This window comes from Ursus arctos, unplaced genomic scaffold, assembly GCF_023065955.2.
Source record: "Ursus arctos isolate Adak ecotype North America unplaced genomic scaffold, UrsArc2.0 scaffold_4, whole genome shotgun sequence".
In the NCBI taxonomy this organism is placed as follows: domain Eukaryota; kingdom Metazoa; phylum Chordata; class Mammalia; order Carnivora; family Ursidae; genus Ursus; species Ursus arctos.
This window is the reverse complement of record NW_026623056.1, coordinates 77,118,489-77,144,982: the sequence shown is the minus strand read 5'-3', so window position 1 is coordinate 77,144,982 and position 26,494 is coordinate 77,118,489. Positions and strand designations below refer to the sequence as shown.

General features: G+C 40.3%; 1 protein-coding gene across 6 annotated transcripts in view; it reads left to right on the top strand.

Annotated features, from left to right (window-relative positions):
• The window catches only part of APP (amyloid beta precursor protein), a 256,039-nt gene that overhangs the window by 155,886 nt on the left and 73,659 nt on the right, over positions 1-26,494 (top strand). For 4 of the 6 annotated variants that reach the window (XM_026518205.4, XM_026518127.4, XM_026518353.4 and 1 more), the window contains 3 exons: positions 14,469-14,602; positions 20,100-20,174; positions 20,866-21,024. In XM_026518205.4, coding sequence (XP_026373990.1) covers positions 14,469-14,602; positions 20,100-20,174; positions 20,866-21,024 — 368 coding nt within the window. Of the gene's footprint in view, positions 1-1,884; positions 1,942-14,468; positions 14,603-20,099; positions 20,175-20,865; positions 21,025-26,494 lie in introns of all 6 variants that reach the window. The other 2 variants (XM_026518051.4, XM_026517967.4) reach the window with 1 other exon arrangement.

Sequence of the window (26,494 nt, the reverse complement as noted above, 5' to 3'; positions counted from 1 at the left end):
TGCAGCTTCGGTTGCCCTGGCAAGGCCGATGGTTGTGATGACTACCTTTAAGTTATTCTGTAACATGTGACTTTGATTGTGGTGGCAGAGAATGTGATCGAATTGAACATATGCACCTCAAATGCCCGAAGATAGAAAGGCCCCAGTGGCCTCTGAGCTCTCACCGGGCTGGTTGCAATATCGATTTTTCGTGTCTTCTCTTGGAAACAAGAAAACTCTTCACTTAACGTTAGAAACCTTGAATGACAAGAGATTCGGGGAATATAATTTTCAAAGCCTTTTTTCTCGAACTTTCAGCTCTTCATAACTCTGGGAGAGAGAGACATGAAGTGACAGTGACTCAAATGTGAGATGAAACTTTTTCCACGGAGGTAGCACTCAGGAGGTAGTGAACCAGACATAGGGGACTTCTGTTCTTATTAACAGCCTTCCGTGTGAAAGTCCCAATTTTATTTATTTACTATTGTTCGTGAGTAGGAGATTTGAACTACTCAAGAAAGAATTACTCAACTTGAGAAATTAAAGATTAAACTCAGTTGGCTGTGCATTTCTTTTTTGAGAGACTCCTGCCTTTTCTCCCTCGTTCTTGTGAGGGTGACAGCTACCATTTCCTGCCTGGGATTCCTAGGGATTATATAAATTGTTTTCTGCTGTGATCATGGGCTTACGCTAAACAACAGAAGGACCTGCACCATTAAGACCTTCTATTGTGAAGCCTAGCATCTAAGTGGAATCTAATGGAACAGTTCCTATTGGTCTCCTGTGTAAGGGATGACTCCATTTCTATCTTGTGTGAGAACAGGTGTAGGAATTGGTAACCCCCAGGGCTTCTTTTCTGGCTACCATTGGGTGATTGTAACTTCTAGCTCAAAAGACTCCTTTCTTCAGTTTCAAACAAAGAAGTTAATTAGGTCAGGTAACATGGAACACAATGGGGGATTCTGTTGCCTGGAGCCTCTCGAACAAAGGACTTTTGTTACAGAGATTCTAACTGGCTTAGCTGCTGAGGGAGATTTCTTGGCAGATTTCCAACTTTTTTTTCTCCATTTCCCTGAGGTGGATTTATTTTTTGAAATATAAATTGTGTGTGTGTGTGTGTGTGCGCGCACATGTAATAAGAAAGAGGGTTTTTAAGAATTATCGGCATTGAGGAATTTGCCTTGAGTTAGAAATTATTCCCCAGCCCCCAAAACACTTGTACAGCCCGTATACGCACACCCTCTCCACTTCATCTGTCTGATTTGACTCAGGCTGGGAGCGAGCTGTGGGCACCACAGGTCAGTCGGAGCCTCTGAAGGTGCCCTGGATGGCATGCCTTTTGCTGAGAGATTTGCCAAAGGTAGAGACTCCCAACAAAGGTGTAATGGATCAGCCAGGCAGTCCCTATTTAGTTCCAGGGAAGGTAGGTTCTAGAATAATTTATCAAGAAAGCAAGCATGAGAGGCTGAAGATTGGTCAGAGGGATGGGCAGATCTAAGTGGACAATAAAATTCAACACATGGCCCAAGCTGCGAGCTGGAGGTGCCCTATGACTGGGTGATAGGAGTGGATCCTTGGGAATTGACGATGCTTGGCACTAAGGAGGGAGAATGGGAGCAGGAAATCCTCAATCCTCAACATGTTACTTGGAAGTACTATTGGAGACCCAATACCCAGCACTCTAAGGTATCACTGGGGAAATAGATTTCTTATGTTTATGTTTACTTTGGTTCCATGCAGGGGCCCAGCCTCAGGGTATTTGTTTAGTTTTGTTTTTCATCCAGTGTTTTTGTTTTTGTTTTTGTTTTTGTTTTTCCCTTTAGTCAATGGAATCATGTAAGTTTCAACCATCATTCCCCTGTTTCTATTTTTGTTTTTAGTTATGTTCTCTTATTTTCTCCATAGTGTCCCAAAGTTTACTCAAGACTACCCAGGAACCTCTTCCCCAAGATGCTGTTAAACGTATGTTGTCATTCACTGGAGGGGGGTGGGGGGTAGGACGTGGTACAGTGCATGGCTGGATTATAACTCCAGCATCGTCACCTTCTTTGCATGGTTTCATGTGTCTCAAACACCTGTCTTTCAATAAAATGTTTATTTCCGTTGCTTTGATTTGTAATCATGTGCAGTTTTGCCAGACAACTTCAGATGCCGGGCTAAGAGCATAGACTAAACTTCTATTTCTGACATTTTTTCTTTTTCAGTTTAGTGTGGTTCTATTATGTATCGTATATGTAACAGTTTTGTGTTTTAGTTGGCATCACTATTTTATTTCCTAAAGCTGTCAAGATGCCACAGTGTAACAAGAGGCCACATATGTATAAGTGACTCATTTCCCAGAAAAATACATAATATGCATGCATTTACTAACTCCATGGACTAACGTGTATGCACAGACTTCAGTTGTGTGTTTGTTGTAAGGCACGTGTGACGCCTTAGGAAGTGAAAGAGTACCTCCAGATTTCCTAACCACCTCTTCTTCCTCTCCCTGAATGCACGCTAATGGGACAGAAGTGCCCAACTTTGGCTTTTATCATAAGGCTATAGAAAAAGATTCGTCGGAAGAAATCTTGCATCAACCAACCTTAGAATGTCTGTGTTTTGTGAAGATCCCAGTTGGCATATCAGTCTAGCTTGGTTTTAAAATGTGGTGTTAAACACACAAGTACTTACTTTAAAATGTGGATTATATCCAAAAATGGATTTATGCATCGTTAGGTTAGGGATGGTACATACGCATGCTGTTGATGCTTATGGTTGTTGGAAAAAGAGATACAATTTCAGTTGTAGTTCAGATATAATGAGAATTAGCATTTATTTATAGTATCCTGAAACAAAATCCCGGTCTCCAAATTGATCTTTTTAAAAAAGTAAACAAGTGGCGCCTGGGTAGCTCAGTCGATTAAGTGTCTGAATCTTGATTTTGACTCAGGTCCTCATCTCATGAGTCGTGAGACCGAGCCTCACATGAGGCTCCACGCTCATCAAGGAGTGTGCTTCAATCCTTCTCCCTCTACTTCTGTTCCTCTGTGCACGTGCACACGCTCACACACTCCCTCTCTCTCTCTCTAAAATAAATAAATCTTAGGGGTGCTTGGGTGGCTCAGTCGGTTAAGTGGCTGCCTTCAGCTCAGGTCATAATCCCAGGGTCCTGGGATCAAGCCCCGCATCAGGCTCCCCGCTCAGCTGGGGAGTCTGCTTCTCCCACTTCTTCTCCCTCTGTCCCTGCTCCTGTGCGAGCTCTGTCCCTCTTTCTCTTTTCACTCACTCTCTCAAATAAATAAAACCTTTCAAATAAATAAATAAATCTTTTTAAAAAATCTTTAAAAGATAAATAAAATTTAAAAAGATAAATAATAGAGAATTATGTAATTTACAAACACTTTCATCATCGATCATAAAGTTTTTTTAATGGCCACCATAAGATTCAAATTCATTCACTTTATATATAACTTCTGAAGGATGTGGGGATTTTGCTACCACAGTCAACATATTTTCTGTGATTGTGACAAAGCATTTTTTTCCTAACAACATCAAAAGTAGGACAAGTGAGTTGACACAGAGGACCAGAGAAAACTGGGTATTACGCTGTAAGATTAATAATATATTGATCTTTGTGGTGGGCTGCAATTTACCAGGCATTTTCACAGATCATTTATTTTTCTCAGTAGTACTTTGTGGGCGTTTTCTTCATATCCCTTATACATGGGAGAAAGTGAGGCCGTGAGAGCCATCAAACATGGCACGACCAGCTTTGAAACATAAATGATAGTGTGGCTATGCACGGCACTCCATACAGCCAAGGATTTGATTCTGTTTTTTAGGTTAGAAAAATTACATTTGAAGTTCAGAGCGTATTTTAAGAGTACAGAAAATAACAGAAAGAGGAAGAATATTAAAAACTTTTTTCTAAATGCATCGAATATAGCATGCCTCAGTAAATATCTTTTCCCCCTCTTATAAAAAAATAATTCATTTTATATCATTTTTAGCATCTAAAAGAATTATATTTTTCCATTTTTATTAATTAACAGAAATGAACATTATTTGATAAATTTATTTTCATGAGGGCCTCTGGGTGGCTCAGTCAATTAAGAGTCCGACTCTTGATTTCAGCTCAGGTTGTGATCTCAAGTGTTGTGAGATCGAGCCCCACATCAGTCTCTGGGCTCCCTCTCCCTCAGCCTCTGCTCCCATGTGTGCACACACACACACTCTCTCTCTCTCTCAAATAAATAAAATCTTTAAGAACGATATTTAAAAAAAGCTTTTTTTTTATTTTCATGAAGTTCTTGCATCCTCAGCTCTTCCAAACAGACCTTGAAAATCTCTCATAATTTCCTCTTTTCCAGTAATAGTCTCCAAATACTTCTGGTGTATTTGGGATCATGACACCTTTCCATCCTAGGAGGGTGAAGTGATTTTGGCAGCTCTATTTTCTTGTCTCCCTACAGAGACTATTCATCACAGCAAGTGTAGGGTTCTGCAGTGCTAGTACAAACAGACTAGAGAAAGCATATAATTTCTAGTTATTTATAGTCTGTGCAGCGATGCTATCTTATTTATAGCAAAGCTACACATTTGAATTAAAGAAGTCACGGTCATCTGGAGGTCAAATGCAGATAGCAGAATGTAGTCAGAGCAATGAGCCCAGTGAGAAGGTGAGCAAACCCATTTGATTTGGCTCCTTCACTGACCTAGGTCTTCACTGGAAGGTCTCTCTTCACCAAAGTGGTTGTCTTATGGGTTTCTCACTTTGAGTTGCTTCTAGTCAAATAATAAATATGAAATGAGATAGAAAAAGCTCCTTGGTTAAACTGATGTAACACTGTACATGTGGAGAAAATCTGCAATGGTCTACACTATACAGTCATTGTCCAGTAAAAACGTATTATAATCAGATATTTCTAGATTTTAAATCTTTGTCATAAAAACCAGTTTTGAGTATTGCAATTTTAAGGAACACTGATTTTGTTGTTGTTGTTTTCACTGTTGTTGTTGTAGATAAGAATCTAAACTACAGATAAAAAAAGATAGAGATAAGAGGCTGAGAGCTTTCATTTTACTCATAAAGTTGTGGATTTGAATCCTTTATAAAATCTTTTTCCTGTTTGAGATCAGTATCTGATGAGATCGGAGTTGTTTCTGACGTGAATTTTGTGTCTGCCCGTTTGTGTTTGTGAACAACAGTTAGATTAATATATAAATATTTATTGATTAGTTTATGTTTCAAATATGAGAGAATGATTTTTTTGTTCCTAGTGGTCTTCCCGTCAGATTGCATCTCAAAAGGCAAACCGACGGCCTCTTTAATGTCACACAGAGCATCGTGCCAGGATTGAGTCAGCTGACTGCACCAGAGGGTCTGGCCAAAGAGAACGACAAAGACCCATCTTTGGCTCCCTTCTTGCAGCGAGTTGTGACAGTATCTAAACCAAGTCTCTCAACCTCGACGCTATTGACATTTGGGGCTAGATCATTTGTTCTTGCGGATGCTGTCCTGTGTTTGGAGGCTGTTCAGCAGTATCTCTAGCCTCTACCCACAAGATGCCAGTACAATGACCCCAACTATGATAACTTTGGCTGTCTCCAGACTTTGCCAAATTGTGTCCTGAGGCAGGGAGGGGCAAAGTCACCCCCCCCCATTGAGAGCCTCTGATCTACACTAGGTGAGCCCACATCTGATTCAAAGATATAACTAGGCTGGCATAAACAGGCACACTTTCCATGAACTTGAGGGCCTGTGGATGTGTTCAATGTCAGAAGCCTCCAGTTCCTGACAGATGTTAGAATTTGATAGACCACCATCCTGACTCTCAATGTGTACATGGTAGGGTGGAAATTGCTATGCCGACTGTAGGGTAGTTAGAGATCTCATAGTCTTTCTACTCTAATATGAGCGCCATTAGGGAAACAGAGACTTAACCAGCAAACCCCTGGGTTGGAAGTTTATGGTTCCCCCGTGCACCACCCCCTCCTCCTCTGTCTGTTTCACAGAATCCCAGCATATGCTAGAGAACAGCCATCTGTAGTGATGCCACATGGCCTTGCCACACAGACCACTGGCATCTAGAATGTACCTTGGGATCATGTTTATGGCCTTAGGGCCTCTGCAAAGGCTAGATCTGGCCTTGTGCAGGATCCAGAAGGAGAAAATATTTTTTTTCTACTCATATCAAAATGGTCGAAATAGAATAGACTAATACACTTTCAGAGAATATAAAAATAAGGAGGACATATCAAATCAGGCCAAGTCACCATCCCCAAGTTCTAAGGCTGCTGCCTTAAGAGGCTCACAGTTTGCAAACTCACTGTGCAGCCTTTGAATGGAATGTGCCACCTTCACCCCGGAGTTGTCATATCCTGTCCTAACACCCAGGCATTCAATCTTTGGCCAGAGTTCAACCATTGTTTTCAGTCACACTGTACTTGTTCTTCTGATTGTGAAATAGCAAATATTAGTTCCCATTAGCACATTCTCGAATACTAATGGAACTATGATATTTTTATAAAACTGCCAGGCATTATTAATAGTAATTAAAATCACTAAAAAGATGTGGGAGTGCATTAAATTACATGTCACATCGGTAGCAGTAAAATCTGTTAGATTGACACTTATGAGAAGCCACATCTTTGGTATCGAGAAATGATCAGAATGAAAAATGCCTTTTCCTCCAAGCTATCATAGGGACAAATCCCTAAGATGGACAGGAATTGATTTGCTCAGCAAAACAGCATTTAAAAAAAAAAAACAAAAAACCTCATTTACTCAGAACAATAAAAAAAATGCTCATTCTATATGTGCTCTGTTCTTCAGCTATTTCCAAAGAAATGTAAGTAGATAGTTTAATAAAAGTTTTGGCAAAAATTTCCATAAAAGACCAGAGAGTCGATATTTTAGGTTTTGCGGGCCGTATGGTCTCTTTTATACATGCTCAACTTGGAATCGTAACGTGAAAGCAGCTATAGACCATAGGTAAACAGATACAGCTGTGCTCCAAAAAAAATACATTATTTACAAAAAAGAAGACCAGCATGTCAACCTCTGATTTAATAAAGCTGTTGCTTCTGAGCTCAGGACGTGCTTGTGCTAAGCTGGGTATTGGGAGGGACACCAGCCAAGTAGACCCGGTTCCCTGCTTCCAATAGCTTGGCAGCTTTATTGATGAGATGAGACCCAGGCGTGTGATAGGATTAAGTAACAATATAAAGTAAAATATACAAGTGTAGGGAAAGACCGGTGTGGAAAGCCAGAGGAAAATGAAATTGGTTTTATCCTTAAGACCTCCACAGAGGTTAACAGCTCTATCTGGCTTTTCCTGCTACGATTTCTTTGAAAGTAGATATCATTGCAGATTTTGACTTTTTGAACCCCTGTGTGTGTGTTGAGCAACTCTGACAGGTCTCTTTATGAGTCACCATTAATGAAGTTGAGACTAGCTCCCGACACCTGGACAGAAGACAGTAACAGAAGGGTGAGACGTTCTGGAAGCCACTTAGGACGGCTGTTGATTCACATGTGGTGTTTAGATTCAGACTTGAGGTTGCTCTTAAATTTGGGTGCATGGCGCTAAATCGGAGCTAGATATTAACAAAAATAACGCCAGCGCTCATTCTTTCATGCTCCTTTCACACATTTGACAAAATTCCCACATCCAGTACGTGCCCATAAGACATAAAAAAGAAATGTAGCTTGACTAGAGTAAACACCGCGTAGATTACATTTTTATTACCTTATGTCCGCTCGGCGCCTTGATAGTCTGCCAACTATGATCGCACTGACTGTAAAACAAGCCTGAAGCAAGGGTGCGGCGGGGGGAGAAGGGCCTTTGTTCTTTCTTCTTTTCTGTTTTTAGAGAGTCTGAACCCCTATTTAAGGGTCACACACTATTTTCACATTACAAGTGGCCCCTCTCACTTGGGCTTGATGGGTGCGATAAATATTTGAGTTCAGAACGTGGTTGGGATTTTAGTTATTTTGGAATTAGAGAAACGGAAAGACTTTTTTTTTCTTTTTTTTAACGTCAGGGTGGCCCTCTGCAAGCTCTGCCTTGTTTTCAGATTAAATTTTCACCTGAAATCTTTCTTTATAGGTTTATATTTCACCTATACGTGAATGAGCCTCATTGCCACCTCGAATATAAATCCCAGCCGTTTCAAGTCACACTGTTGCCTGCTCTGTATAAGTAGCATTGTCAGTGACAAAGCAATGACGGGTGTCGGTCTTCATTTACTTTCATCTTCCCTTGTCCGTGCTGTAGAGATCAGTTGCCTTTCTCCTGACGAAAGGAGAGTAATCTCACATTAGTATATCGACTCGGTGCCATTCACGGGCCTCTGTTTGGGGAAACATTGTGCCTCGTGGCCTGGTGTAGACGGAGTCGTTACTGTTTGAAGGTGGGGTTATTGCGCCTTTTGCATCCTGAGCCCTTCTTGACTATAAAATTGCGTGTCTCCTCGAGATTGAGGGAACAAGCGAATATCAAAATGATAGGGACAAGTTTTCGTGTGATGTCTGCAGTGTTTCGACTCCACATTATTGCTGCTTTGCACGAAATGGAGTACTGTGTAGTGAGGATACAGTCAGAACTGAAATGAACTAAAAATGTGGCGTAAACTTGGATTTATTGGCTAAATTTGATCGTGTCTCTGATATGAGGCAAGGGGAGTGATTTCTAGCACATTCTGAAGATAATACCAGTTTTCACTTGGTTTTGAGGTAACTTTTCTAAAAATTATTAAGTTTTCTCAGGGAAAGTGCTGGGAGGGAAATGTTTCCTTGGCATCATGTCCCCAGTGATGGTGGTGTATTTTATTACAGGAACATTGGGTGCAGCACCAGGGTTCATTAATAAACTGAAAGCAATGGGGCCCCTGGGTGGCTCAGTCGGTTAAGCAGCCGACTCTTAATTTCAGCTCAGGTCACAATCTCAGGGTTGTGAAATTGAGCCCCACACTGTGGGGCTCTGTGCTGGGTGTGGAGCCTGCTTAGGATTCTCTGTCGCCCTCTGACCCCCCCCCTCCCCCGCATGGGCACTTTCTCTCTTTCTCTCTCTCCGCCCCCAAAAATGAAAAAAATAAAATAAAGTGAAAGCAAAAAAAAAAAAAGCTCTGGCAGGTACTAAGAGCAATTGCAACATGAAGTGGAAATGTTGTGACATACGTTGGTGCAAAATTATTAAAACTGAAATGAACCCTCACACACCTGTGCAAAGAACTTTTCCCTCAGTATCTGGTTACCTGTGTAATAGCACTTTGTGATGAAGCGAATCTGTGATTCGTCTTATGTCTGGGGGGAGAGGGAGGAACCTTCCATGAGAACCCCTCACCCTCTTCTGCTTTGTCCCTTCACAGACAGTGACCCTTCTAAAGGGTCTAAAGCATCCGTCACATCTTGCTGCATCTTTCCCCTCCTCAAAACAGCTCTCATTGGCTCCTCACAGCCCTTAGCTGATCTGTCCCTCCTTTCCTTTCTGCCTCTCTCGCTTCTCTCTCCCTTGCTCCTTCAGCTCTGGCCGCACTGACCTTGCTTTGTCCTAGAATTTTCCAGGCACACTCACCTCTTAGGGCCTTCGTGCTAGTTTCTGTGTCTCCCTGCTGCATTCCTCCAGCAGGTGACAGGAAAGTGGGGCTTCAGCTCTTTGTCTAAACACACCTTCTCAGTCGGACCCAGCCTGGCCACTCGCCTACCCCTGCCTCCCTTCTCCCGCCCTCCTGATTCTTCCCAGCCCTGTTCTAGTTTTCTTTTTCTCCATAATACAAATCACATTTTCACAATGTGTTACTTACTTTTATCTGGGTTTTTTTTTTTTTTTTTTGAGGTGATTGTTTCTCTCACTAGAATATAATTCCATAAGAACAGCAGTCTTGGTTTTGCTCATTGGTTTCTCCCCTGTGTCTCACATTTGGTATGGGTGGTGATATTTGCTAAACAGAGGAATAAAGGAATGAACAAACACTCTCAAGGTGGCACGGTCCACATCCGAGCTGCTATCTCAGCTTTTCAGATACTTCTGACCTCCCCTGTTGCAAAAAAGCAAGAGTGAAGCTTCTATGGGAAGTATTAGTCATCTGGAAGGCACTGAATTTTTGGAACCAGAATGTTCACCTTGAGACAGTAATGTGCTATGAGTTGGAATTGCTTTTCTGTAGCATTTGTTTTTGTTTGGTATTACATTTAGACACCCGTTCTTGGTATTGAAAGGTATATCCTACCTAATATTTTACCAGGCTGTTATGAGACGAAACGAAGAAAATCCATATGAAGGTCATTTGAAAAGTTAAAAGCTCATGCATATGATGGTGCCGGGCTGCTAATGGTGTGGCAGCTAGAGGTTAAAACCCAGAGCTAAAGGTGTTTAACCCTGAATGTGTAGTTTTCTGCCAAAGGGGACTATATCCAGCGAGCTTGCTTGCAGAAGGCACAAATGAGCCCGTCTGAGCCGGGGCCAAAGGCTAAGAGATCATCCAGGTTCACGCCCTGTGGGCTCTTTTTTCTGAGCCCTGTCTCATAACCCTACTTCTGCTGAAACGTTGGGTGGAGGTCATTTGCCAGATAAGCATTCAGGGCAGGAACAGCTGTTGGATAGAAAATAGGTCGACAGATATCATAGCGAAGCATATTTTTTGCCAATTCATGTTGTTCATTAACAAAAGCAAATATTTTCCGGTGCCCCGGACATATCGATGGATTAGCCCTTTCCTGCTCTAAATATTAACTTTATAAGCCTTTTCACGGTTTACCTAATCCTAAATTCAGACGTATTTGTGGATCAGAGATAGGAGGAATTATATTAAATGCACAATAACTGTAATGGGGTAAGTTTTCCTTCCCCCATATATTATATGACACGTGGAAAGCATCTCGTGCAGTAGAGGCTAATCAGTGCAGGTTGTTATTTTTTGGCCGATTTGGAAATGGGAGCCGAGATCACAGTTTCTAAGGCGCCTCGGAGGTCTCTAGACAGGATGAACTGCTGTATGGTAACAAAACCACAACCAAAGTAAAGCCTCATAAGGCCAGTTTGTTTCTACTTTCTCCGTTGTTAAAATGCCCTGTGCTTTAAGTGACCTGCGATAAACAGCTTCCCATTCCTCTGCGCCCTGGAACATACGCTGTTGTTCCCCGAGCCACTGTTTTCCCAAAGGAAGCACCTTGAAAGGGCAGGGACAAAGGGCACAGGTTTCCTGCTCCTGCCCATGTCCTCGTTATCATGCGTCCGGCCTACCCTGGACTCTATCACAAACCAGCAGCTGTTCCTGGTGTGATCATGTCTTTAGGATGTAGGGATATCAGAGAAACAGAAGCCGAGCTGTCTGTACAAATTCTTCCTTAAAACACTGTCCCCTTCCTCCCTACCAGCTGCAGGGTAGTGATAATGAAATATTAACTTCATTTTCAGATATCAAGATGTACCATCATTCTTCTCTCCTTGACTGGACAGTGATCTGGTTTGCTGGTTGGTAGGAATACAGGAGAACTTCAGTCACGCTAATTGAGAAGGAGCGTTAGTGCGAATGGCTAAAATGCTTGAATTAAAGATTAAAAGCTTCCTTTAAAGTGTTCGAGAACAGCAATAACAAGGGCTGCTTACAAGGATTTACTCGAAAAGAAATATTGGATTAAATGGAATAAATCAGGAATACAGTATTTGTATTTATTTCCGCACGTCTAAAAAGAAGTCTTAATACTTGAAATATTCTTAATCCTATTAAATATACCTTGCATGCTCATTTCTCTAATATTCTTTTATCCTTAATATTACAAAGCTACATTTTAAGATAGGCTAATGAGATTATACTGACTCAGATTTCAGTGTTTATGTCCTTTCCATCAAACAGTAGACAGTGTTTGCAAATCATAAGAGTTGGAGAAAACCATACAATTTGCCAACCATAAAAGTTGGGTGGAGAGCTTTCCTACTTACACAGTAACTTGTGTAATTCTAGTTTTCGAAGAAGATACTGTGTTACGGTTCTGACGGTTAACAGCCGGACGGCTATCTTGATCAGTGACAAGAGCCCCAAACATTCATACATTTTCATTTGTTCAAGATGGAAAATATGGTCTCCCTAATTCTGTTATCCTGCCGGATCGTACTGTGCCAAAAGAACTTCAACGTGTTCGTGTTTAAGCTGTCCCCGCAGAGAGGAAAAAACGATGAAAACCACAGGAAACAAATTTAAAATGCTAAACATCACTTCCATTTCCAATGGGGAGCACTGATGAAGTTAAATATACTTGCATATTGATTTGCTTGAATTTATGCAGAAAAACACTTGCCTTTGATTTCCTTTTTTTTTTTAAAGAATTTTAAATTGACAATTATTTCTCAGTCTTAAAAATTAAGGACTCCTTTTCAATCATTTGGGGGCCGTTTATGGGGATTATACCAAAGATCTTTTAGAAAAACATATATTCCTTTTCCTGTAGGTGGGTACCTCATGGTCCTGTGTGTAATTCATTTTCCATGGATGTGAAGTAAAAATAGCTCCTTTTTTTCTATGGTTTGCATAAAGCTCTAAGATTTGAATGACATGTGATAAGCAAAGGAAGAGAGAAGAGCACGAAGGACTGTATATACCAGCCTAATGTGTGGGGTGGCAACTCGTTTTCCCAGTGCAGCTAGTATGCTGGCCTGAGAGATGAAGACACAGGGGGACAGACGACTCACGTTACCTGCCCTGGGTCACAGCTAGTCTAAGAAAGACTAAAAGCCAGGTGTGCCTAATTGCAAAGCTTATGCTGCTTTTCCCCTTTGCCGCTGAAGTACGCTCTCTCCCATCTACCACACGGAAGATGGGGGCAGATACTTTTTAATCTGTGATGCCCTGTGCCAGTCCCAAACCTGTTGACTCACAGTCCCCTGGTGAGGCAGGGGGCTGAACACACAAGTATTTTGAAAAATAACCCCAGGCATACTCCCCTCCTCCTTCCTTCCACTTAAAAGCAACCTCTGTATAGATACCTAAACTCTTATTTTTTAAAAAAATAATTATTGCACAGTGATTAAAGAAGAAGGGGAGAAATCTGAGCAAGTATTCCGCTTTAAAATTAAAGATCTTACTTACTTAACAAAAAAGCCTCTGGTTTTGGTTGAAATCTGGAAGCCTTTGGACTGTGAAGATTCCAGGTGTTTTTTTTCTCAAAGCATGTATAAAAGACATTTAGCTTAGAATTTCTTTTCAAGAGACACCTGGGTGGCTCAGTCAGTTAAGCGTCTGCCTTCTGCTCAGGTCATGATCCCAGGGTCCTGAGATCAAGCCCCCCATTGGGGCTTCTTGCTCAGTGGGGAGCCTGCTTCTCCCTCTTCCTGCTGCTCCCCCTGCTTGTGCTCCCTCTCTCCCTGGCAAATAAATAAAATTAAAAAAGAATTTTGTTTCAAAATGATTTAGCCATAAATACGTCTCATTTAAGTCCTCTTTGGGGTATCATATTTCAAAGATAGTAGTCAATAATTAGATAAAAATCAGTAAAGAAAAATAAAGCATTGGTGATATTTGAGTAATCTTTTGAATAAAATGCTTACATTGATTTGACCTGAAAGCATAGTGAAACCACCTAATTTCACTGTTTTGATTGAACATATTCTATTCTTTAAATCAACGTCTTTTTTCCTTCCTTTTTTTTTCTTGTAAGCTCATGAATGCTCTGAATTCTCGCTAATCATTACTAATCTTTTGGAAAACTGCTTGTATAGGGCATTACAATTCACTCGGCTCATGAGTTAAAATATTTTTGTTTTACAGTACGCTCTTCAATTTTACAGATATTTGTGTTTCCACGTAATTTAGCAGTCTATGTTGCAACTCAGTCATACAGCTTAGCAGTTTTAGTTGAACTCAAAATGGAAATCACTTTCTTTTGACTAGTATAATGAATTGGTTGACTTGTCAAATTTTGTAAAGGCAGAAATGTTCCTTTGTGATTTCAGAAATGCATTTTTTGACTTTTACGGGGTTTGGGATAGTGTTTCAAACACTTTCTCACAAAAGGTGGCTTTGAAATCTGCTCTCGGAAATACATGGTGTAGAATTTACCTTTACTCTGTGGTGTGATATTCTGCAAAAGACTGATTTTGAGATTTCTTCGGTCCCTATAGGAATCATAAAAGTGCGATATTGATAACAGATCTTACTTTCAAGATTACAAAAGTTAATTTAGCAAGGCATAGGGATTTGGGACAAAATGTATTAAACACCGACTGGTTTTGCTCTGTGCATGCCTGTTTTGCTAAGAATTTTAAATATAACACTATAATCACAGAAGGGACTGTTTTATAGATTTTCCTTCACCCTATACTTGAAAGGGAGTGAAACATTTGTACTGTGCTGTGAAATGTCTCATGGTGTTCTCTTAAACAGCATTAACTTCTTGTATGTGCTGCTCTACTAAATTCTTTGTTCTGTAGTAAAGGAAAATATGGCTTTCTTTGAAATGATTGGATATTCTGTTTCTCTTCTCAAACCTCCTTCTTTCTACTTTGTAGTTCCTACAACAGCAGCCAGCACCCCTGATGCCGTTGACAAGTATCTCGAGACACCTGGAGATGAGAATGAACATGCCCATTTCCAGAAAGCCAAAGAGAGGCTGGAGGCCAAGCACCGCGAGCGAATGTCACAGGTAAAGTGACTTTTCCATCCTTCCGTTTACAATAAAGGGGAAATCTGGGCTTAGCCTCTGCCTCAGAGTCTCCCTGGGGGCTCTATGGCTGATGAATGCCTAGGCGTAGAAGGGATCTTTAATTTTATCCAGATCTTTAAAGACATAAAGTCTTAGTTTTAAATGTTTGCTCTAAGGGTATCACTTTGGGTTTTTTAGAATTCACCTTGAGCATGCCACCTAGGAGAGATCCAGTCACACTAAGTATAGCAGGATTTCATAAGCACAAATTAAATTATGTCTGCAGCATTCTCTCTGGTTTTATTACTTTGTGTATACATAGCCCTGTAAGCATGATGTTGTAAATTAAAATCCCTTAAAATGATCTGTCGTAAAGATGAATATTTTTTATTAGATGCCAAAGTATTATAACTTTGAACTTCACATTTATTCCAAAGCCAATTCGTAAGACCATAGGAACTTAAAAGCAATGTGAACCATAATGATCAGTGCATTTCATTTCATAAGCAATCAATAATGCAACAGTGGTTCAAGACTGTGGCTTCCCACTCTAGAACAAAGCAATATAAGGAACACAAGAGATGGCATTTGGAACTAGAAGCTTTCTTGCTCCTGGTGCAACGCTCTTCTCACTACATTGTGTGGCAAACCCTGGCTTGTTTGTTTTTTAGCAAATCCTTTATGAAACAAATTGAAAAATTTGTTCAAAACCTGGTTAATTTATATCTAATAATATCAATTACAATTTCTGATATGCCTATACCAGGTGCTGGATATTGTATTTATTAATATATATATTAATTAATTAATTAATATAATATTAATGTTAGCCCTTTCTCAGATTCTTCATTCATTCATTCATTCACTCAGCAAATATATATCAGCACTTCCTTGTGAGTTACTGCCTAACTTGAAGCCTACAATTCAGAGTGAAAAAACAATAGGAAAAGTCAGATTTAAGGAAACATAAATGAGTGAATGAGGAAATCTCTCAGGTCAAAGTCAACCATTCCTTTTTTTGGTGTTAATGTTCTGTGGTAAATATCAGAAGGTATTACTAATTTTAGTAATATTTAGCACAAATACTTAGAAGTTTTCATAATAGACATTAAATAGGATTAATGGATCAGTCTGCCATATATTTTCTAAGATCACAGGAAGTCTTTAAAAGACTGCATTAATCATGGGCTTTAATTTTCTAGTGTTTTGACATCTGGGCCCTTACTAACTCTAGGGAGACTGCCCCTCTCAGGGTTAGCCAGTTCCTAAAGGTAGCAAATGACTAGCCTTGGGGCACACCTCTCAAAATCAAACCAACCTCTCCAAAGCCCATTTCCCCCAGATACCTTCTTCATCCTACTCTTACACTCTGACCCACTACCCACCTGCCCTGCTCACTTCAAGGCTAGGTACCAGACATCTAGGGACAGCCCCTATACCTCTATACCAAATGTATTCAGACTAGCCAAATCTAAGCCTGCTTCAGCCTGCTTGCCCCAACTCACCCATTCCTTCCCAAGGAAACCACAGACTCCTGGCTACATTTCCCCCTCACTCCCTCTGCCTCCTGACCCACCCTAGTGCTTCAGCACCTTCCTTCCCTCAATGGCATAGCATGGCATGCTGCCTCCTCTTGGGAAATGTGTGTGAGTAACAGTCTTTTCAATGGCATCTGTCTCCTGATCTGTTGACCTCACCGTACTTGAATATAATAAAACCTGTATTTTATTTATTAATTTTTATTTATTTTTTTAATAAAACCTGTATTTTAAAACAAAACTGCTAAATTATCTAGAAAGACACAACACAATTACTTTTTTTTTTTATGATGAGTGACCATGATACTTAGATTTATTTTGAAATAATAACAAGGAGGGGAAAAAGTTAAAATACTTTGGCTCTGGAATATAATGTGCAGTTGTAGTTGTTGGCCATGATGAAGACCTAAAAGCAAGTTGAACTAGGAAGCTAGGTAGAGTGGAATAATGAGGTTTCACCTGAAGGCAGTTCTTCTGGGAACCGGATTTCTCATTGGGAAAAACACGGGCTGATACATAATCACTAGTAAGAAAGCAGTTGAGTCATATTTCTTGCCCCTGAAATGGCATCTTTTAAACTTAAATCCTATCTCACTGTTTGCTTCTGAAGCTTTCAGGGCCTTCTCACTGGCTTCAAATTCCATTTCAGGGGCAGTGAAGTCCAAAAAAAGAATAATAAAAAGAAAAATAAACACTGAAACATCCCCTTGGCATCTCCAGTGCCAAGTACTTATTAGTGATTTTTTGATATACATGTCAGTTTCAGATATTCTAGATCTTTCCTGGAATAGTAACTTAGTTTTAGTTTAACACATCTGTTTAACCATATAAATCTTTATGGAATTTCTTCATCTTTTAGTTATTAACTATATCTGACCTAACTTAAGAGATGTGACCCTAGAACAGAGAATGCTGTCTCCTCATTCCAGTGGTCACAGGAAAGAGATGCCTGAGATTAACATTTATCTTCATAATCTGTGGTACTGAATTCTGAGGACTGTTTGCCTTTGAACTTGCCTGCCTGCCTCTTAAATCTCTGTGTATTAGCTGTCATTTTGTCTGCATGTCACAGCCAAGTCTTTGAAGATCCATAAATCTGATGATACTGATACTTTTGTTCACTCAGTGGGAAATTGCTTTACAAGAATATGTGGAGCAACCTGAGAATTTTAATTTATTTTTATTGTAATTTTTGTTACTATTCGTTTTCTTATGAATACAAAGATTTGGGGGGGTTGGTATTTGGGGGGTTTTGGTATTTGGTTGTTGGGCGTCATGATAACTAAACTTGTAGATTTCTGTTGCCATATGTTCTGAATAGTGTCTAGCAAATATAAGATTCTGAATAGTCTATAAATGATTTTATTATATATTTATATATTCTATAATAATTATACATATTACTTATGGACTTAGAGGTTTTAATATATCCTTAAAATGAAATTCTTCAAAATGAAATTTGACCCTTTTTGGAATTTATTATTTTTAGGATAAGCATCAGTATCTTAGGAATAGTCCTTTTCCTGTCACTAAATACAAGGAAACTTAGCTCACCTATTGAATTTGCCATTGAACAATTTTATATGATTATATATATAATTTATATATACTTGTATGTATTTATAACATATATTTATATATAAACTTATATATTATATATAACTAGATATGTTTATATAAGTATATAGCTATATAAGCATATAATTTATATAAATTATATATATAATGTATATATAACTTTTATATTTTATAATGGCAGTTTGGGCCATAGAGGATAAAAGCGTGGTTCTTAGAGCCACAGAGATCTTGGTTTATATCCTTCCTTCTCCATTTTTTTTTCCTCCATGACCTTGAGCAGATGACTTAATCTGGTCCGTAAAATGGAGATCACCATGACTAATCTCACAGATTTTATAGAGCACTTAATACAGAGTCTGCTACGTAGCAGATCTGCAGGAATGTTATCTATTTTGGGGACGTCTCAGTGGTAGCCGTTGTTCAGAGAGACGTTGAGCCTATGGTGTGTGTTTATCTTGCATTAAATAGGCCTAGGGTGATGGTATCAGTGAATTGTTTTATTTGTGAGGGTACAGAATATTGTTAAATTGCTCTGAAAATCAAATTCGATTTCATTTTATAATAGTTTATTTTCAGTTTATTAGCCAAATAAATCTCTCTAATTATTCTGTGTATTTCCCCAGCTCAAAGTTTACAGATCAGGTTCTGAATGTGCAAGGGGGGATGGTGAAAGTGTAAAGATATAAGGAAATCCATTTTCACATTCCAGTAAAACGTTTGACTTCTCCCTCAAACTAATTTTGAGATTCCTTGCCTGAAGAGTTCATGGTAGAGTACTGCCACTGTGAACATTCTCAAAGCAGGAAACTGAAATATTTTTATGGCAAGCTGCAAGCCTTATCTCATCCAGAAAGCAAAGGTAGTCTTCGGTAGCCCCCTCCCTACAGGGGTCCTTCATTAACTCTTAGAGACATCGAAGCATCCGGGACAATAGGTTTCTTTGCTTTTGATTCTCTTCTTATTCACAGCAGTGGGGCATTTGTTCTAATTTTGTTGTGACCTTTTTAGGTTATTTTTTTACATGTTCCTCACGTGTAATAGAAAATTCACTCCATTCTCTTTTCTCCATAATCAGAGAAAGAACACAAAGAAGCTAGTCTTGTATCCTATACAACAAATTAATGCCAGTAGATAATAAAATACCTAAATAAAAACCCACACGGTGATTTGATGTGTTATTATCTCGTAGAAATTCTCTATCAGTAGTTTTTTATGCACGTCTCTCTCTTTTTTTTTTTTATCTTGAAGGGTATCAGAAAAATCGATTCCTTAGGGATAAATACCTATAAATAACAGGCTCTTATAGTACAGAAATCAGGTTCTTTTATGCTTTGTGTATCTACAAAGTATGCAAGTACACATCTGTCAGCAGACCGTTGTATTGCTTACTTGATCTTCCTGCTCTTTATGTCACCTGGCTCAGTTATGAGTTGCACTTAAAAAAGTTCTGCTTGACAGCGAGTAGTACACTTGAAAAGGAAAGGCAGCCGTAGGTGGTTAAGAATCTAGTATCATTTCATTTCAGCAACAGGCCCAGCTGCAGACTTCTGCTCTCTGCATTCAGGTCAATGAATGAACCTCTCTCAGGGTAATCCTGGGTGAACTTCAAGGATGAGAACAGGAAGCTTTCTTTTCCTACCAAACCGATTAGCCTGGTTACTAAATTAGCATTACTTGCCAAAAATACGTTTTGCTACGTTCAGAACATTATAATATGTACTCCCTTGGAATTTCTGGAGGTACTTCGGGTATTTTTGCTGTTTATGATGGGGGTTGGTGAGCAGAAGGCCCTCATTACCCATCAGTGGGCTGGCTCTGAGGATTTCTGACTTATCCTTCCTCCATCATGTATTTTTTTTTGGTAGTGTGTTCAGGGCATGTGTGCACACGCATAAAAGGTTCATGCCTTCCCCTGCTTTACTGCTTGAAAAATACACAGTTTGAAATTGTATAACTTGCTTTCACAAAAGACTAAGACTAATGCATTCAGTGTAATGGTGGAAATCCTTGTTCAGGAAATATGTGTGTGTATATATATGCATACATATGTATATCAATGCCTTTATGAATCGTTGACATTTGTGCACATCAGACAAAATGACTTTCAGCCATTTCTGAGGAAAAGGAAAAAAGAACAACTTTGTTTCAAAGGGCCATATTCCTTCCAATAAATGTGAGCCTTTATGTTTAATATACTGCTACGATAGATGATTTATATCCTAGTGGGAGATCAGATAAATCGTTTTGAGATTGGACTGGAATGTGGTAATTTTTTTTTAATGTTTAAAATGTCAAGTACAGAAAGAAAATAATCTCTCATTAAATAAAAATTGGAAAAAGGAACTGATGATTTTAAACTCACATGTTTTCTCATTTTGTAGGTCATGCGAGAATGGGAAGAGGCAGAACGACAAGCAAAGAACTTGCCTAAAGCCGACAAGAAAGCAGTTATTCAGGTAAAACCCCAGCCAGTTCTCCACCCAGCAGCACAGGCCTACACATTTTCCAGCATCTCTGAATGATTGTTCATATTCCCATCAATTTGGACTATCGCTCATCATTGTCCAGTAATTCAGTTTCTTAAACCTTTCCTTGTATTTGCTTTTAATTAGCCAAGTTATAATTCATTTCCATAAAACTTCTATGGTTACTTGCATTGCGGTCTGCTTTTTATCAATAATACATCTTTCTGATTGCCAGAATCTGCTGCTGCTTCTTCCTCTGGCAAAAATTACACCCTGATTAGAATTTGTGACAGGCACTCCTCTCAAAACTACCTTTGAGGAAACTGTGAGACTCTCCTGGTCATTTTCTGAAATTAAAGCACTGCGAGTAAAAGAGGAATTCTTTTATTTGCAATGGAATTCAGAGTTTTAAGAGCACAGAAATTTATCCTGTGTTACAGTTAGTCAAATCAGTCTTCAGGGACCTTATAAAGTAAAGATTTACAGTGAGAAATCAGGTTTGGGGTTGGAGTGCAGGAAGGGGAGGAAGCCCATAAAACATGCTGAATTCGCCCAAATGCGGGAATGACTATAAATCTCTGAGTAAAATGAAATACGATGCCCCTTTGGAAACACTTGAATCTGCCGCCCCATCCTACCTGTTCGGTCCCCGACTGATGTGTGCGCGTGTTCGCCCCGGCAGCACTTCCAGGAGAAAGTGGAGTCCCTGGAGCAGGAAGCAGCCAACGAGAGGCAGCAGCTGGTGGAGACGCACATGGCCCGGGTGGAGGCCATGCTCAACGACCGCCGCCGCCTGGCTCTGGAGAATTACATCACGGCTCTGCAGGCCGTCCCCCCTCGGGTAGGTCTCCCAGCTCCCTTCAGGGCACCGCGCACACAGGAGGCGTGGGGGCCCTGGGGACCGAAGGCCCCGGGAAAGAAACGTGAGAGGTGTGATGAGCCCCTCAGTTCGTCTTGTCTGGAGGTTGTGGGGTCACGGGGTAGCTGCCGGCACAGGGTCATCTCAGCACAGTAGACACTCGCGCCCTCCCGCAGATCGGTCAGCACGCTTCCCAAGCGACTCAGCACTTCACGCCTGACCCAGGTCGGCATGCCTGGGACGGTGACGTTTCGTGGACAGCTGAAGTCAGGGAACCACAAAAGCTGGCAGGACTTCTGTATATAACCAAGCTTCCCCATCGAATGACCTGTAACGAGCGTCATGACAAGGTGGGATTTGGCCGAGTGGTGAGGATTTTTAAAGTCAGAACAGGAGCTAGAACTCAAGTTTCCTGCTCAGAGCAGCAGCCCTCGTCTCTGCGGGGAGGCCCTCGTCAGTCATGGTGTCAGCTTGTGTCAGGAGGCTTATTTGAGGTTTTCAGCAATAAATGCCCAGAAAGGCTTACCAAACATGCAAGCACATCTCCGCAACGAGGCTTCATGGGAGAGTTTACTTTGGACTTAAGAAGCATTCTGAGCGTGAATGTGTGTGCATGATGTCTGTGCATTCTGTCCATTACTGAGGAGAGAGATTAAAGTCTCTGACATTTTCTCATGCGATGCTATCAGGTTATGCTTTTTGTATTTTGAGCCTTTGTTTTTAGGTGCATAAACATTCAGAGTTGTTATGTCCTTCTTCCCCCCAACCCTTATCGTTATGAAATACCGTCCTTCTCTCAGGTAATATGTTTTGCTCTGAAATTACCGTGTCTGATATTAAAGCTATTTCAGCTTCATTTTGATTACTATCATAGCATATCATTTTTCTGTACTTTTGTTTAAGCTGTCTTTATATTTGATATGCACTTCTTGTAGGCAGCGTATAGTTGGATCTAGCCTTTTAATTAAGAAGAACACTTCATGAAGTTATCGATACAGTTGTACCTCAGTGTGTCATCTTGCTGTGTTTCCTATTTGTCCCATCTGTTCTTTGTCCCCTTTTACTTTTGGGGGGGCCAGGTTTTGGACTAATAGATTATCTTTTGTACCCTTTGTAGGGTTTTTAGCTGTAACTCTCTATTTTGTTATTTTAGTGTTTGCCCTAGGGTTTTTAGAAAATGTTTCTCCCACTTCACAGTAGTATACCAGTACAAGTGATATTAGGCCACTTCTGGTGTATTAGAAGAACTTCATACTCAGATTCTTCCATTTCCTCTTTCCCAATCTTTGGGCTGTTATTGTCATATTTTTTCCATACTACATTATTGTTAATTTTCTTTTAAATGGTAAGTTCTCTTTTAAAGAGTTGTACATACTAAGAAAAATATTTACCATTTCTGGTGCTCTTTATTCCTTGTATAGATCCATCTGGAATTATTTGCCTTCTACCCAGAGGACTTCCTTTAAAAAAATTTTTAATGCATGTACATTGGTGAAGAATTCTTTTGCTTGGATGTATCTGAAAAGATCTTTATTTCACCTTTGTTTTTGATAGACATTTTTGCTGGGTATAGAATTTTAGGACAAAGTATTCTTCAGCCACTTCAATGATGATGTTCCATTGCTTACTTGCACTGTTTCCCACAAGAATATTTATATCCTTTGTCTCTGTAAATAATATATCTTTTTATTATTTATTTTTAGAGAGAGGGAGAAGTGGGCAGAGGGAGAGAGAGACTCTTAAGTAGACCCCACACCCAGCACAGAACCAGATATAGGGCTCGATCTCACGACCTTGAGATCATGACCTGAGTTGAAATCAAGAGTCGGATACTTAACCAACTGAGCCTCCCAAGCGCCCCTATATCTTTTTTTTTTCCTTAATCTGGCTGCTCTGAAGGTTTTCTCTTTATTACCAGTTTTGAGTAATAAGATTATGATGTGCCATGGTGTATTTCAATCAGCCATTACCCCTATCTGGCTGTTTTTCATCTCATACATTTCATATCTTGAAGTTTAGTCTGGTTTTTGTTGGTTATTTTTATATATTCCATTTCTTAAGTTTTTCAACCTGTGGAATACATTATATATAGTAACTTGTAATATCTTTGGTTGCCACCTCTAACATCTGTGCGAACTTTGGGTCGATTTTGATTGATTTTTTTTTCATTATATGAGATATTTTCCTTTATCATTTTATACCTGATAATTTTTATTGGCCATCAGACATTGTGAACTTCACCTTATTGTGTGCTGGGTACTTCTATATACCTCTGTTCTTGAGCTTCGTTCTGCAGTGTCGTTAAATTACTCAGGAACAGTTTGATCCTTTGGGGTTTTGCTTTTAAGACTTGTTAAGTGGGATCAGAGCAGTTACCAGCTTATGGTTCCTTGTTCTCCAATATGGTGATTAGGTTCCTTCTGAGTAATCTACCATGAATACTGTTTTCCCATCTGGACGGTGGGAACAGGCACTATTCCTGACCAGTGTGAACACCAGGCACTGTTGCCTCTAATCCTTTTGGATGTTTTTTCCCCGTGGCTTTGGTTGGGTTCTTTTACTCGCGGGCCCTGATCATTATATGCAGATCTGGGCAACCGTGTCCTCCCCAGCACTCTCCGTTGGCTGCTGGCTGCCTTCGTCCCTCTAGACTCTCACTGGACTACCTTAACTGTGGGAGTCCACCAGGCTCCAGCTGGTTCCCGCACCCGGACTGACAGCCCGGGAACTCACAGTGACAAGCTTAAGGAGTGGTAGAGCTCTTCTCATTCGTTTCCCCTTTCACAGTGTTCACTACCTGTTACCCAATGTCTGATATCTTTTACAAACACTGTCTGTTCTGGTTGTTACAGGCGATCGGGTAAATCTGGTTCTCATTACTCCATCTTGGCTGAAAGGAACAACTGCATATATTATGTAACTAAACCAAATAGCCACCTACTTACACCGATGCCCCTCATTTTGATTTTTCTTTTTCCGCTGACGTTACAGCATACAAAGCTCTGAGGAACCCTAAAAGAACTTCCGGTACTCTTATAGATGGTGGGACAGGATTGACCCTGTTCCACCAATGACATCACTGAGACCCAATGTCTGGCTCAGGGCGACACCACTACCCTGGGTAGGGGACAGGGTGCGGCTGCAAATCACAGTTGACCACCATGGTGCCCTCTTACCAGACCATGCTTCCTCTCTGAACAAAAAGCTTTTGAAAAAGAATATCACATTAGCATTTTCTTTTTCTGTTCAGAAAAAAAAAAAATCTCTGTCCTAGCACTGTTCAGTAAAATTCTGTTTACATGCATTTGGAGAAAAAGTCCTTTAGTTCCTTGGTCCTCGTTTTGTAGAGGACTAGATTTTGGGGTCAGGGCCATTGGGATCGTTTGCCAGGACAGGGCAGGGGGGGTGGGTGTTGAGACCAGAATCTTAATTGCTGACATTTAGGGGAGTGTTTCAGCCGAAAGTCCGATCTCCAAAGTAGGGTCTTTGCTATGTGGACATTGATAGAGCTAAATATAAGATGAGGACTGAATGGAGTCCTTATTAACAAATGCACGTTTCAGAACTTTCAGTCCCATCCCATCCGCCATCACAAGAAAGACAGTGATGGGAACAATGTTTGCCAAAGCTTCCTGTGTTACCAAAGGGGATCCTTTCAGACTGGCCATAATCGTGCTTGTTCTGGGCCTGTCAATCTCTTCATGTAGAATTAAACATCATGTTTATTTGAAATAAAAATTAAAGACCGGTTTAGGGAGAACTACTGTCAAAAAAAAAAATCAGGGGCACCTGGGTGGCTCAGTTAGTGAAGCATCTGCCTTCGGGTCAGGTCATGATCCCAGGGTCCTAGGATAGGGCCCCACATTGGGCTCCCTGCTCAGTGGGGAGTCTGCTTCTCCCTCTCCCTCTGCCCCTCCCCTCGCTCGTGTTCTCCCTCTCTCTCTCCCCCTCCGTCTCTCTCTCCTTCATTCTCTCAAATAAAAAAAAATAAAATCTTAAAAAAATATCAGATTGTTGTGGATTGATCCAAGAAATGTATTGAATTCTTACCTAGAAAGCATAAAACTCTCCCATGTAATAAAAACTGGGGCTGGATAGTCATGGGCCTACAATCTTGGCATTATCTGCCATTTTTGTTAAGTTAATGAGTGTTTTATTTAAATTTTATTTTGAGTGTTTGTTTTAATGCATAACTTGATACAGCACTTAGCTCTGTGCTTCGGAAAAATGCAAGGAAATTCTAAGCCCCTTTTTAAGAACTTGTCTGTATTGCTGTTAAAAGACAAATCAAAGGGCACCTGCGTGGCTCAGTCGGTTAAGCATCTGCCTTCGACTCAGGTCATGATCCCAGGGTTCTGGGATTGAGCCCCACATCAGGATCCCTGCTCCGCAGGTGGCCTGCTTCTCCCTCTACTTCTTCCTCTCCCGTTCTCTGTTTCTCATGAATAAATAAATAAAATCTTTAAAAAAATAAAAAAGACAAAGCAGGAGTGTGCCAGTTACTGTCTGAGGAAGGTCGTGTCTTATATTGGACCCATAAATAAATTTTTCTGAGATCTCCATCATAGTTAACACAGTGCCTGGAAAATACAAAATATTCAGTAAATGTTAGTTGACTATAAGGAAATTAATTAGTGAAAGTGTTTTTTTCTGGGGATTCTACAGCTGAGAGCACCTTCAAAATAATTATCCCGTTAACCGTGACCATATTCTACGAGTCCCAGCCTCTGCCATATGGGAATCTGGAACAGCCTGGATTGTTTCCATGGTCTCTCTGAGGCTCAGGTTTAATCTGTAATTTTATCTGTATTTTTTAACCCGAGCTTGGAAGTACCATGCGATGATGTTTCGGTGCAGCTAAAATGCCTTGCTGTACTGTGAATTTCATTTGTGAGTCCCCAGGTAGTGTGTGCTTTGTGATCTAAATTTCCTCTTTCGTGAATTATATGCCTGCTGGCTGATCCGGGTAAATGGCCAGTCTACAAGTGCGTTGTTTGCATTATACGTAGAATTTTACAATATCCAAATATTTCTAGTATTACAAGAGTTAAAAAAAAAAGTTGCGTTATCCTCAGGGATAGTTTGGTCTATCACTCAGGATAAACTCTTTTTTTTTTTTTTTTAAGATTTTATTTATTTATTTGATAGAGACAGCCAGTGAGAGAGGGAACAGAAGCAGGGGGAGTGGGAGAGGAAGAAGCAGGCTCCTAGCGGAGGAGCCTGATGTGGGGCTTGATCCCAGAACACTGGGATCACTCCCTGAGCCGAAGGCAGACGCTTAACCGCTGTGCCACCCAGGCGCCCCCTAAACTCTTAATCTATAGAGGGCTAGTGACTCTTCTAAGGACCAGCCCCTTTCATTTTTTCACTTCTCTTGAAGTTTCCTTGGAAAATCACTTATCCTCCCCCCCCCCCCCGCAAGAAATGTGAAATCCCTCTCCAAAGTTGCATC